This window comes from Uloborus diversus, unplaced genomic scaffold (genome assembly GCF_026930045.1).
Source record: "Uloborus diversus isolate 005 unplaced genomic scaffold, Udiv.v.3.1 scaffold_12, whole genome shotgun sequence".
NCBI classification, from domain to species: domain Eukaryota; kingdom Metazoa; phylum Arthropoda; class Arachnida; order Araneae; family Uloboridae; genus Uloborus; species Uloborus diversus.
The window spans coordinates 8,351,312-8,366,343 of record NW_026557876.1 but is presented as its reverse complement, the minus strand read 5'-3'; the positions used below and the strand labels follow the sequence as shown (position 1 = coordinate 8,366,343).

General features: G+C 33.5%; 1 protein-coding gene across 1 annotated transcript in view; it reads right to left on the bottom strand.

Annotated features, from left to right (window-relative positions):
* LOC129232457 (basic salivary proline-rich protein 2-like) overlaps window positions 1-4,481 on the bottom strand; it is a 49,893-nt gene extending 45,412 nt beyond the window's left edge. The window contains exon 1 of the mRNA XM_054866602.1: window positions 4,476-4,481. Within this exon, the coding sequence (XP_054722577.1) occupies window positions 4,476-4,481 (6 nt within the window). The remainder of the gene's footprint in view (window positions 1-4,475) is intronic.
* Between the last annotated feature and the right edge of the window lie 10,551 nt (window positions 4,482-15,032).

The following is a 15,032-nucleotide window of genomic DNA, read 5'->3' as shown; positions in this document are numbered from 1 at the left end:
CCATTGCAAAATAATTCCAGCACAAAAAGTTTGAAATTAGTACGACCAATATTCACCGAGATAAAAAAAAACGCAGCGTTTCGGGACTTACACCACTTTTCAGTCGCCGTCATTAACACCTTTTGGGGGGAAATATAGCGGTTAACAAGTGTTTAAAATTAAGTGTGTGCAAAGAGTGTGGTTTTTCAAATTGTTCGAAGTTTTGTAGTGTGTTTTTGTGTATCACGACATAACATTTAAAGTTGTTTTTGAATAGCAATTTATTTTATTTATTTATTTATTTTTTTTTATTTTTTTTTTTTTTTGTTCTTTTACTTCGACAATCTGTCACTTTTCTGAAAGGGCGATAAGTTCCAAATCTCATTTTCTGTATGGTCCCTTAAAACTTTGAAATGGAATATCTCCTTGAGTTTTGACCGCACAAATGCCAAGTTTGTTGTGACAGTAATAGTTTTCAATGGAGATTATTTTTCTAAACATTAGTTAGCGGACCTAGGGCCCGCATAAAAAGTTAAATTTTGTATTTTTACTTCCTTTTACAAAAAAGGAAGTACTGTATTCGCGAAAAAATTTTCACTCAAAAATCGACCATAATTTCTATTTTGCTCACCCCTGAATGAATGTTGAGTTTTTTGTTTCGACCCACCACACGTGCATATACCTAAAAACGTATAGACGCCCGAAATATCCATTTTGACGTTTCCCGAGTTAATTAAAACGAATTTTCTCGTGACGTCTATATGTGCGTATGTGCGTATGTATGTAGCATAACTCAAGATTGGTATGTCCTAGAAAGTTGAAATTTGGTACGTAGACTTCTAGTGGGGTCTAGTTGTGCACCTCTCCTTTTGGTATCATTCTGATGTTCCAAAGGGGTTTTTTACACCTTTTTGGGGTAAAATCATCGTAAATTTCAATGTAAACTCAAGTGGTGTTATAATTTGGCAAACACTTGGCGATATATCGCCAAGCTTTTGATCGCCAAGTTTCGTCTCCAACTTGGCGAAAAATTTGGCTTTTTTTTTTTTTTTTTTTTGAAATCTGGTTTTAATTTGGCCAGTGTTGGTGATATTTATAGAGTTAACTATTGAATCACATTAAAATTGCAATAATGGGGAAACGACATTAAATTGGTGTAAAAGGAAGTCATGTGATGCACACATCAGCTCGTTATTTCTGCTTCAAACTTTCAATATCTTAACTCTGCATATGATTTTGAACATTTTTGCAGTTGGAAGTATATATATCTAGGAGTAACGGTTGCGAAAATAAATGTCTTTGCAGGTTAAAACGGAACACCCGGTATAATGTGGAAAATCAGAATGAATGACTCTGATAAGAGAAAACAAAACTGATTTCGTGTTGGTGGTGAAAGATGAATGTCCTGAAAATATATGAAAGAAGTCAAATGCCGCGAAAAGAAAGAAAAGGATTTGGTGTCGTAAAAAATTTAAATGCCGTGAAAACTTGAATAAGATAATGTAATGAGCTGATGTATGCATCACATTACTTCCTTTTAACCCCAATTTAATGATAATAGAGCCGTGGAGTAAGCAAGGAAACACTAAATAATTTATCCTCTAGTTTGTTGCGAATCGAGGCAAAAAAAAAAAATAAATAAAAATAAATAAATAAAATAATTTGAATTCTGGAATTTTTAATTCAAATTATGTGTTTCGCAATCACGACAGGACCCTACTCATTGGAGTTATTGTTTCTAGAAACGGCTCCTGTTCCCGCAAGCCTTCCCCTCCTCCTAGGCGGTATAGTGGTGTGTGTGTGTGTAGGCGCGCGTGCGTGCATGTGCAGAGTTGTGTGTGTGCGTAGACCTGTGTGTATGCACGTAGGCGTGTGTGTATGTGTGTAAAGGCTTGTGTATGAGCGTGCGTGTGTGTAGGACATGGACGCCTCCGAACAGGAGAAGCGGATAGCTCACGACCGGGGGACAGCCGCCTGCAGAGGCCGGTGGGCGGTGGTGCTGCAGAGGCCCCTGGTCCAAGCTGAAAAAGGAACTACAACGCCAAGGACCGTCAAATGAGAACAATAAGCAATCGTGATTGCTCAAAAATATAGTTTTTGCCAATTTTAATGTGATACAATGGTTAACACCCTAAAGATAGCCAATAGTCCCAAAATTGAAATCAGATTTCAAAAAAAGGTGCCAAATTTTTTGCCAAGTTGTCGACAAAACTTGCCGACCAAAAGACCGGCGATACCTCGCCAAGTGTCCGCTAAATTATAACACCACTTGAGATTTCATTGAAACTAACACTGATTCCCCCCGAAAAAGGTGTAAAAGACTCCTTTGGAACATCCAAAAGAGGAGGTGCACAACTAAACCCCACTAGGTATACTACTGGGTAAACCCCCCTTACCAAATTTCAACTTTCTACTTCTGAGTTTACATCGAAATTAACAATGATTTCCCTCCAAAACATACAAAAAAAACCCTTAGAAACACCTGAATGCAACCAAAAGGGAAGGTGCACAGCTAGAACCCACTAGGTGTCCACGTACCAAATTTGAACTATCTAGGACATACCATTTTTAATTTATGCAAGACACATACGCACACACCGTACATACGAACATGAAGAGAAAACTCGTTGTAATTGATTCGGGAATCATCAAAATGGATATTTCGGGTGTCTATACGTTCTTAGGCATATATCCACGTGTGGTTAGGTTGAAAAAAAAATTAATATTCATTCGTGGGCGAGCAAAATGGAAATGAAGGCCGATTTTTCAGTGAAAATTTTTTCATGAATAAAATATTTCCTTTTTTGTAAACGGAAGTAAAAAAGGATCATGAAAGAATGAAAAAAGCATTGGGATAAATGAGCAAAACAAGGGTTTTGAAAAAATAACTGGAGTTTTAAAACAATCATCTCAGTATATGACTGGAAAAAAAAAACATTTTCACTTTAATTTTTGCTCTTCTTACCTAGAAAACCTTTCTCGTTATTTTTAAAAAATGAGTCTGTTTTTTTTCACCATTTGTTGCGTTACTTACGCTGAAATTAAGAAAGTTTAATGTCGACACAAAGTAACCAATTTTAATTTAAATCTTGGGTGAAACCAGACACTGCATATGAGTGCGTGTACTTGTGTATGACGTCAGAAGTCACCTTTTTTCATGCAGTGTGTTTTTCAAAGAATTTTTAGTTAAGGTAATAGTAAAATTTTATCTTGCAAAGAAAAATGTGTACCGCTTGAAATTAGGTTTTAAGTAGTTTCCACCCCGAGAAAATTTAAATGAAAGAAGGAAAAAGATATGTTTAAAAAATAAATACAGCGGTCTCAAGCGAAAAGTTAATCGACTGAAAGCAAAATGTTTGATTTGGTGATAAAATAGTTTAATGCACTGTAAATAATTTCGGTAAAAAATAGCGCAAAACAGTTGATAATTTCGGTCAAATTTTGTATATTCTCTTTCAAACGTTACGAATAAATGATCCTAACGCTAGTTTTAAAGAAAATTTGTTTTTGAGCAATCACGATTGCTTATTGCTTTCACTTGAAAGTACTTGATGTTGTGGTTAATTTTTGAGCTTGGACCAGGGACACCAGCACCACCGCCCACCGGCCTCTGCAGGAGCGGCTCCAAACACTGCCTCCTAGAGTCCGTTTCTCCTGGTCGATGGCGTCCATGTCCTACACATACGCGCGCCGCGCTCACACACACACACGCGCTCACACACACAAGCCTTTACATACATACACACACGCCTACTTGCATACACACAGGTCTACGCTCACACACAAGCCAACACATGCACGCACGCGCGCCTACACATACACACACGCCTGCACACACACACACGCCTACACACACACAAACACACGCTCATACACACACGCTTAGGTGCATACACACAGGTCTACGCACACACAAAAGCGAACACATGCACGCACGCGCGCCTACACATACACACACGCCTGCACACACACACACGCCTGCACACACACACACACACACGCCTGCACACACACAAACACACGCTCATACACACACGCTTAAGTGCATACACACAGGTCTACGCACACACACAAGCGAACACATGCACGCACGCGCGCCTACACATACACACACGCAATTATACACACGTAACAGCCCAGGAGGATGGGTCGGCTTGGGGGGGACAGGAGCTCTTTCTAGAAACAATAGCCCCCAATGAGTAGGGCCCTGTCGCAACTCGTGATTGCGAAAAACATAATTTGAATCCAAAATTTCAGAATTCAAAAACAATTATTTTTTTTTCCTTCACTTTGTAAAAATACTATTAAAAAAATATGTCACAAAAATCTCGCTGAAAACACACGGATAATGTTTATCGGTAACTGATTTACAAAAAAAAAACTAGTATTGTAGATATTTGTTTTAAAAATGCAGAGAATAATATAAGTATTTTTGTTAATTAATACGAGTATTCAAAGTTCTGGGTTAAGCTTGCTGAATTACAATTTCACAGTACATCCATTTTTGAGCATTTTACGCTAAATACTTTTGTCTACCAGTGTGAAGGTAACTTTAGCTTATATGAGGGGTTCATTGCTTCCTACTCCACTACGAGCATTAAAGGCTGTTAGTCACCTGAAAAGATGAAAATCGAGTCTCCGGTTACCATAAAACGAACAGGTACGTACCTGCTCGCAATTCTGTCTAAGCTGCAGCTAGAGAGCGAATTTTTCTAACGGTTGTTTATTTTATCTACCTATATGTAAAAATCTCAGGTATTTTGTTTATTTGATACTAGCTGCGTTGCCCGGCTTTGCCCGGTCTATTTTGAAAACAAAAATTGTATCAAGTGAACTATATTCAACAATCAGGCATAAATAAAAGAAAAAAAAAATCAGCATGCAAAATTTCCCCTCCAAACAATGACGACAGATATTAAAATACTTTTAAGAAATTAAAATAAAATAAGAAAGATGGATTTAAAAAGCGTAACCATGGAAACACAAAATAAAATAAGTTTCAGAATTGAAAATGAGAAAGATGGAAATAATGGATTCAAAAAGCGTTACCGTGGAAACGCAAAATAAAATGGTTCAAAACTTGAATAGAGAACAGATTTTTGAACTTCATTTAATTCGCTTGTAACTTTTTTTCTAATGGAGATAGAGGGTTCAACTTTCGACCTTAGGTCGAGTTAAATCTGGAGTAAAAAAGGTAGCTCTTTTTAACGGTGTCAAAAAGAAACCTGTAGGTCAATTCCATCACTTTTTATTGATAAATTTAATGAAGAAAGTAGCGCCTAAATTTCAGCTAAGCTTAAACAAATTCGAGCTAAAAACGTCAAAAACTCCCGCCGCAATTAAGTTAGAGCGTTGGAACAAATTGCGTAGAACGCGGAAAATTCTTCCCTTTCCAACGATATATAATATTACTAATTGCAAGTAATTTTTCACCCCCATATTCGGGAATTTATGTAAAAATTGGGCCTAAATTGGAATAAAAAAAGAACTATTCATCGAATTGTTTTCGAACTGGTCTGCAAACCTTCTCAGGACTTAAAGGAACAAATTGTGAAAATTTCAGCAAAATCGGCCGGGTAGTTCTCGAGTTTTGCGAGTTCAAACACACAGACGCTTTTTGGACACTTCATTTTATACTATGTAGAGATTAAAGAGTCTGCGTGCATTTCTTTCACTTAATTTTGACGAAAGTTTTGTGTTTTTTTGTGTTAAGTTACAACTCTTACTCCAAAACTCTGTTTCAATGAAAGTTTTGATGTTTTAATTTCTTCAAGTTTGCAGTCCTTCATATTAATTTTCTGTGTTTTCTCAAATCTGTGTACAGTCGAGTCCTGACTTACACGAGGGATGGGTTCCAAGACCCCTCGCGTAAGTCAAAATTTCGCGTTGTGGAAAAGGGTATTTGTTCGAATTTTTATAAACATACCAATTATTTCAGACACTTGTAAACACCATCTCAAACTGTTTTAAACCATTCCTTAACTATGCATTACCGTTTCTTGCATAAAGAACTGAATTTTAATTGTACTAAAAAAAAGGTTTAATCTTTATATATAAAAAAGGAATGTTTGTCGGTATGTCATCCATGAACTCAAACTACCTGGCAGATTTGGCTGAAACTTTCACCGTTTGTTATTTTTGGTACTGGGAATGTTTATAGACCAGTTCGAAAAAAATCCGATCGATAGTTCCTTTTTTATTCCAATTTAAGTCACAATCCATTGGATAAATACGAATAAAATTATCGGCTGCAGAAATTAAAGTGAAAGATCTCATTGATAAGAAGTTAGCTGTTTTCTTGAGTTTGAACAAATAAATTCTTTCTTTATTGTTTTATGGCTTTTCATGCAACGGGGGGATTTAACACTTTTTCTATTTGATATTTTTAGCGATGGATTGATCTTGGAAACTGCGTGAGTACAAAATTTGAGTTTAGTCACGGCTTCACTTGATACCTGGACCGATTATTATGAAAATTGCTATATATATGTATTTTTCCACGGAGAAGGTGCATAATATGCTCATTGAAGCCACTCGCCACCAGGTGGCACTGCAGAGTAGCAACTTCTGCCCCGTTCAACCGATTGTCATGAAAATCAGTATAATGATGTATTTTTTTGTTGGCGTAGCAACGCGCGTCGGGTACAGCTAGTTCTACATAAAATACTGTTACGATGCACAAAATCAATGATCAGTAGGAGAAAGAAACATGAAATATAAAGCAGTCCGGTACGTACAGTACGTAGTAATAATAAAATGCAGCACTATAATAGAGATACAGTACTAACGTATATTTATAACTTAAAATGTGAAGATGATGAGGATTTATGCTGAGCAATTTGACTGTTCAGCCTCCCCCTGACACCGTATGGATGTCGGGAAACTCGCCGGAGTAAAGAAAGAACAGGAAAGAGAAATGAATTAATGTTTTTTCTGCCGAAAATTTTCGCGTTGTGGGCGAGCAATTCGCGTTAGCTATAAAATTAGTTACTCCTGAAAAACTCGCGTTATAGCCATTTTGCGTAAGTCGAATCGCGTTGTAGCGGGAGTCGACTGTATTTGTTTTGTTTTTTTTTTTAGTTCTCTATTAGCGTCTTTTTTAAAGTCTCTGTAGATTTTATGTTTTTAATTCCCTCCTGAAAAAAAAATCCCAATAGATTCTGATATATTTTAGCGAAGTTTCTTTTAGCAGCGTGTAACTAGACGTATCGTTGAAATAAAGTTAGTTTTTGTAAAATTTCACATCGGACTGCTGACAGGAGCAATTTGAGCACTGATGTTTCTTAATTTAAAAGTTCAAGTTCGTACGTATATACTACGTTCACTTCCCCCCACATATCTTTAATAATAATAAAGCTGAAAGTCTCTCTATCCGGAGGATGTCTGGATCTCTGTGACGCGCATAGCGCCTAGACCGCTCGGCCGATTTTCATGAAACTTGGCACGAAGTTAGTTTGTAGCATGGGGGTGTGCAACTTGAAGCGATTTTTCGAAAATTCGATGTGATTCTTTTTTATTCCAATTTTAGGAACAAAAATATCATAAGATGGACGAGTAAATTACAAAATTATTATAACGTGGAACCGTAACATGGGCACCAGCCTATTGGCGAGATATGAAATTATCATGACGTGGAACCGTAACATGGGTACAAGCCAATTTTCGAGAAAATTCACCATACATTACTCGTAAATATACAGGCGAACCAAAAGACCTTTTAATTTTTTCTATTACGGGCAAAGCCGTGCGGGCACCACTAATATTACATAAAAAAATAAAATTAATGTATAAAAGACATTATCAAACTTAAAGAGATTTAATGTTTTTTACAGTGTCTGAAATCACACAAAAATTACAGTAAAAATTAATAAACTGCGTACATGAAAAAAAAACACAAAAAAATGAAAGTGAGAAAACAAAAGAAGTACTATAAGTTCAAAAGAAAAATAAAGGGCAATAAAATAAATCTTCAAACTCATTAGAACTTCATAGAACTTAAAACTAAATGTGATAAGAAGATAGGAAAAATCAAGAATGAGAATTGAAAAACGACGACATCTTAGTCATTGAAAAAAAAATTAAAGGAACTAATTAAGAGGAAGGAACCAAAGTTTAGTCAATAAATAAATACAGAAAGTTTAAGTAAGAAAGCTTTGAGAAAGTATTAACTGACGAAATGAATTATTGAACTGGTGTAATTGTAAGACAATATTAATGGGTCGGACAAATGAGAAATCAGTCAGCAATAAAGAAAAACGAGTCAATTAAATAAAATGAATAATTAAAATAATTGATAAAATAAGACGATTTTTTTAGTGGGAAACAATATGCATGATTAGCACTAAAGCAAAACTGGTTTAAAAGATCTATAATAAAAAAAGGAAAAAAAAAATTGATACAGAAAAAAAAATTTCAGAAAATTTAGAAAAAATGAGTTACCGTTCTTTAGTTTTGATTTTTGAAGCTAACTTCTGAAAACAGAGCAATAAGGGGTTGTGCATAAAAAAAACATCACACTTTTTTCGCCACAACTTTGAAAAAGTGTGCAATTATATTTAGAAGAGTTATCTACTGTATTGTATGTTATGTATATAACGCTATGTGTAACGTGGAATTATACATATTGTATAACCACTTGAACTGATTAAACGGCATACGATTTTCCTATTCAGCTTTTTCCTTGTTTGTTTTCGAAAATACGAACAATTTGAAAATTCGAAGCATCCATGGTCCCAATTAACTCGGATTTCAATGGGCCAAAAATTGTTGACGTCATCCATTCTGAACCCACTCCAAACTGGGAAGATATTTGAAACGACTCAGTTTGGATAAGGGGAGGGAAAAAAATAAATAAGTAAATAATTCTTAAACCGATCCCATATAAATATGTAATCTTATATTGACATTTGGAATTAAAACTTTTCATCCAATATTGGATGTCGGGCTGAAAAATGTTCCGCCCGACTTAATATTTCCTGACGAAAGTTTTTGTCACGTAAAACTAAAACATTTCATCCATCAAAAAATATTTCAAGCAGAGGAACAAAAGAATTGGAACCACTTACGGTTTTATCCCAAGCCTCAGAGAGTTGTGATTGACCAAAGTAAAGAGAAATAACTTCTAACAAGCGAGATCTTAGTATCGAAGTCTCAAGACATTTTTCCTTTCTCTCTCTCTCTCGGCCTTTCGTTCTATTGTTATAACGCTCTGACAGCTCAATTCGTTGACTTTAAGTTGCGAACCTTCTTTTCGTGACCAAACAGAACTGACGGAGCCACCTGCTCGAGGCTTAGAAGTGGAACGACAGATTTGAGATGGATTTCTCGTGCCGAAGTTTCTGAATCTTGAAGTTTTCTTTATTTAAATAATCTCCTTAATAAAACGTTTTTTAATTAAAAAATTATATTTATATATATTAGGGTGTGTCTTATAATGCACTTTTTAAAGTTTTGAATTTCTTATGGGGCACCCCTTTAATTGCTTCCTTTTGATGAAAAAATACACACATAAAAGTTTCATAGAATTTGAACGTAATTTAGGGGGTGCTACCAGTGATTAGAACTACATTCATTGTGGAAAAAATGGTGTAAAAATCAACTCTTGACATATTTTTAATCAACATGAAATTAGGTTGGTTGGGTTTAACATAACACAAATAGCTATTCCTTATATATACAAGAAAATAATAAGCATTTCATGGTTGTCATTTTATGTAATAATGTCAAAAAAGCATTTGAAAGTGCGGTAATGCCATTTACATCACAGGTTTACACTTTCGGTCTTTTTCATTCAGCAATATTGTAATTTTTCTCTTTGTTACTTCCATGTGACAATACAAACTTTTCACTGATTGCTACATATTATCCAGACTAAATAAATAAATATAAAAAAAAAATAAAAAGAGAGAGAGAATTGACAAATTTTGCAGCAGTGATAGCACCCTCTAAATATTATTCAATTTTTATTTTTCATATATGAGATTTTTTTTTCATCCAAAGGAACTAAATGAGAGGGTGCCTCAGGAAAAAATAACACCTTTAAAAATAAGACGCGCCCTAATATATATATATATATATATATATATATATATATATATATATATATATATATATATATATATATATATATATATATATACGTTCATGTACACATTGTGTTCAAATCGATGAATACTTTTTTAAGGAAAAAATAAATAAGTAGCTGATCCGTGCGAATCATTTGCACTCGAGAGCGATAATTTAAAAATCGATATTTATTACGGGTAATTTTTCAAAAAACAGCCAAAATGTGAATTACTTGTTTATTTTACGCCGATGGCGATGAAAAAGAGCTTTACATTCATGGCTTGCTTTTCTGATTTTAAGATGTATTACGGAAGCAATCACAAACAAGCCGACGTGTGTATCACATGACTTCATTTTACGCCAATTTAAGGCGATAAGGGGCTTTCAGATGAGTAAAAATTGATCAAACAAACGTTTTTTCATTCATTATATTTCTAAAAATTAGACCTTTAGCTGAACCGTTTAAAAAGAAAAAGAACTGAATCGGTGGAAAACTGGCGAAGTTATGACACTTTTTGTAGGAGCCACGCCCCTTTTTTTTACTAAAAAATTCACATAAAAATGCATATAAAATGCATGAGTAAAAAAAAAGCATATAATATTTAAATTTTTAATACAAATACCATTTTAAATGAATCATAAGACCTTATTTGTGGTGAATTTGTATTTAAAACTAATTTGTTTATTCAATAATGAAATTGGCAATAAAACAGAAAATGTTGATTTCCTCAAAACCTAATTTTCGACATAATTACAAAATTCAAACTGCTCCTTGCAAACGAATTATTATTTCAATTTGCTGAAAATTTTATGCCAAGTATTTAAGCGGTTTGTTAACATTTTGTTGTGAAAGATTTTTCTGTTTGATTAGTTTTGTGGAGTATATTTGCTATATTTTATTGAAATATGAACATATTTTAGTTTTCGGCTTTTCTTCTCATTATTTATCTTTAAGACAAAATTTTGAAAAAGTAATTCCAACGTCCTAATTTCGGTTGTTTTACGTATCATATTTTGCTAGTATTTTATAAATCTGATGAATTTTCGTTTGCAAGGAGTAATATGAAAAAAGCGTTATAAAATCTAAATTTGAATTTTAAAAAAAATTAAATTTAAAAATAATTCATTGAAATTTTATATTTGAGTTAGTGTTAGCATCATGTAAATATGCTGAAAATTTCAAAGAAATTCATTGAAAATTACTTTAAAAAAAATTGAAACCCCCGTATCGCCTTAATGGTAATAGCGCATTGGAGTAAGCAAGGAAACCACTAAATATCTTCACTCCTAGTTTCTTGCGAACCGAAGCAAAAAAAAAAGTTTTGCACAGATTTATTTCCCCATTATTGGCAATTTTAATGTGATTCAGTGGTTAACTCTTTAAATATCACCAACATTGGCCAAATTAAAACCAGATTAAAAATTAAAAAAAAATCGCCAAATTTTTCGCCAAGTTGGCGACAAAACTTGGTGGTCAAAAGCTTGGCGATATATCGCCAAGTGTTTGGCAAATTAAAAAACCACTTGAGTTAGCGTTGAAATCAACAATGATTTCCCCCCGAAAAGGTGTAAAAGACCCCATTAGGAACATCCGAATGCAACCAAAAGGAAAGGTGCACAACTAGACGCCACTGGGAGTCTACGTACCAAATTTCAACTTTCTAAGACATACCGTTTTTTAATTATGCGAGATACATACGCACATACATACGTACATACGGACGTCACGAGAAAACTCGTTGTAATTAACTCGGGGATAGTTCTCGAGTTTCGTGCGTTCACACAAACAGACGCTTTTTTGGAGACTTCATTTTATATTATGTAGAGAATAGCCAATTCACTGATCGAGTAACGGTCCTGACGTCATCAACAATGAAACTTGCGTCATAGCATGATAATTTGTTTTGGTAATATTTTTTTTTTTTTTTTTTTTGTTTGGAAATTTTTGTGCATTAAAACTTCGACAGTTCATTTATTTAATTTTCAAGCACAAAGGCATTTATTCGTTATTTTGAAGTTATGCTGTTTCCTATCAACAATTCTATGTTGAATCGTCGTTTGTTTAAGTGGTTATAGTACCTTAAAAATGATGAAACGAGCAAAAAAATTTTATTGCTTATTTCAAAACAAAAAACTATTCTGAACACAGGGGAAAAGTTTCAATGCTTAGTTCAAATATTTAAAAAGTTATGAGTGGCTTTAGGCCATGCTCCCTATGTGTTCTTATGCAAAAGAAAAACTTTGAACTGCTCTTTCTCGATGATGGTTTCTTTGTGTTTTCATGTCATTAGAATCCCTAAGGATTTTTTTTCTATTAAAGATACAGCTTTAAAGTAATACTTTTTGCAATTGGGATAACATATTTGACAAAACTGTGCATTGGATAAGCATTTTATTAGTTACTCTAATGTTTAGAGCATGTTAAACCTTTAAAAACCAAATTTTTTTTTTAAACTTTTTACATAATTAATCACAGAAAATTTTCTAATGAACTCATAAGCAAATGAATGCACAGATTTTTAGAGATGATTAAAGTGATCGTTTTGCAAAAAACGTTTTTTAAATTAGTGCAAAAATAAAAAAGCCTTAGGGATTTCAAAAAGTTGAAATTTTTCTCAATTTTTTGAATTTTCAAAAAAAGTAGGCAATATTTTTTAAATTTTGAAAATAAATTATTGATTACGAAATAAGTATGTATGTTATGGTTTCAAAGAAATATAAAATTTATATAAATTAAAAGAAATTGTTTGAAAGGTATATACTCTTGACCCCTTAATAAGTAGTTAAACACAGAAAATTCTTCAAGATCTGTGTGTATTTATTTATTGTCCAACAAAATACTCTAAAACCTATTTCTCTATATTTAAAAATCAATCTTAGACTTGTCATGTAAGTTAAAGCCACAAACCATCTGTTGTGGTCACCTTTTTCCAGAATATACCTATTCTTTTATTTATTTTTTTCTGTCCAGTTCATGCCTATTGATCTGTTTACTTTTTTGGGAGAAAAGTCTTTCTGTGACAGTGCGTTAAACTATTTTGCCACTGCCAATGAAGTTGTCATGGAGTTCCGAGAATTGAATTCTGCGAAAATTGGGAAAGGGAAGAAATCGTGTTGCCACATCAAAACTTCACTCGTTAAAAAGTAATTTCTTTTCTTTGTGCGGTGGCTTTGACGCGTCAGTACGGAAACAGAAAATGTGATCATTTATTTTTGTCTTCTCGACGTATTAATGGGGTTGTTTCCTTCAGTCAAAAGTACTATTTTCAGTCACTGAAATTGATAGAATAAGCAAAAAAAAAAATAAATAACACAGACCCAGAAAATACTTTCATTTTCACAACAGTTATTTTTTATTAATTTTTTTAAATGGTTGATTTTTCAAACAAGGCTTGGGCTTGATGACGTCACAAATGATGCACTTTGGCGCATCTTTCTACCGTGTTTCCACGTTATGATCATCAAGAAGCGCATAAAATATTGCGCTCTCTGCTTGCTATCAAGCCTATCGTTGCCAGTACACGCGAGTAAAGATGCGAAAATAATATTGTGGTCTGCGAACGGCAACAGTGAATGGAATTTCATCATTCGTGATATCATTAGCAGAAGCGTGAACAATGAAAGCACACCGATTAAAGTTTTTTTTTTTTAATATTGAACTTAGTCAAATTATTTAAAAAATAGTCAGATCCTATTTTTTTAAGTATGCTCTTTCAGAAAAAAAAATGCTTTATCATCATTCAGTGCAATTTCGCAAATTGAAAATTTCTATCCTAAGTTCGGGATGCCCCTGGGTATGCCCCTGTGTAAACTGCATAGACACATCGAGCCAAGCCGAGAATTCGCTAAAAATTTCATAAAAACGAGGGATATCCTTAAAACCAGTTTGGAACAAACTTCTTTGTTCACAACAATGAAGTTGGCCACAACAATGTTAGCACAGAAAGAGAGGTAGGTTCCTTAACAGCCGAAGCAAATAATGAGATAGTTCAACTTAATACAGCATATTGTACTTTAATTTTTGAAAACGTATGTTTAAAAGTACGTTATGGGTAACTCATTGTTTTTCTGAAAAAAAGTAACGAACAGTTGATAATTACAAATTATATTTTGAAAAAAAAAATCTTAGTAATATTTAAACAGTTTAGAGAGCAGGTTAAATTTTAAAATTCGTTTTTCAAATAATCAAAAGAAACAAACAAAATTGATGTAGGGTAATTTTTTTTCTTTTAAACAGCTACACGGAAGAAATATTTTTTGCCACATATGCTGACTGATCATGCAACTAAAAGAACAACATACATACTTAAATTTTAGTAAAGTTTAATAACATGAAAAACTGATTAAACTTTAAACCGTTTTGAAATTTGTTTTTAAAAACTAAGTTTAAAACTAGCGCATTATATTTCTCTCTTTGAATCAGTTGTTCGAAAAAAATGTGGTTTGTCATATTTAATGACTGAGAATTCCCCATTATGTTTTGAAAAGCAAGCTCAAATTTTAGTATTATTGAAATAAGTTAGACATCAAATTAGCTTTAAAAAGGGTTTTTTGATTAAATAAAAATATATACCTTTTAACGATTGTACAAAAGAAATACTTTTTATTTTCATACGCTGACTGATAAATTCCAAATATGTTTCAAAGAGCAAACTACTTAAGTTTTAGTTACGTTTAAATAAAATAGATAGCAGGTTAAACTTTAAACAGGTTTTTAACTCGGTTTTTCAAAACACTAAAAGGATAACTTTTGCGAACAATATTTTTCTATTTTAAACAGTTATACGAAAGAATTTTTTTCTGCCCGAAACATTTATTGATAACTCGCTGTACCCGACGCGCGTTGCTACGCCAACACAAAAATACATCATTATACTGATTTTCATGACAATCGTTTGAACGGGGCAGAAGTTGCTACGCTGCAGTGCCACCTGGTGGCGAGTGGCTTCAATGAGCATATTATGCACCTTCTCCGTGGAAAAATACAT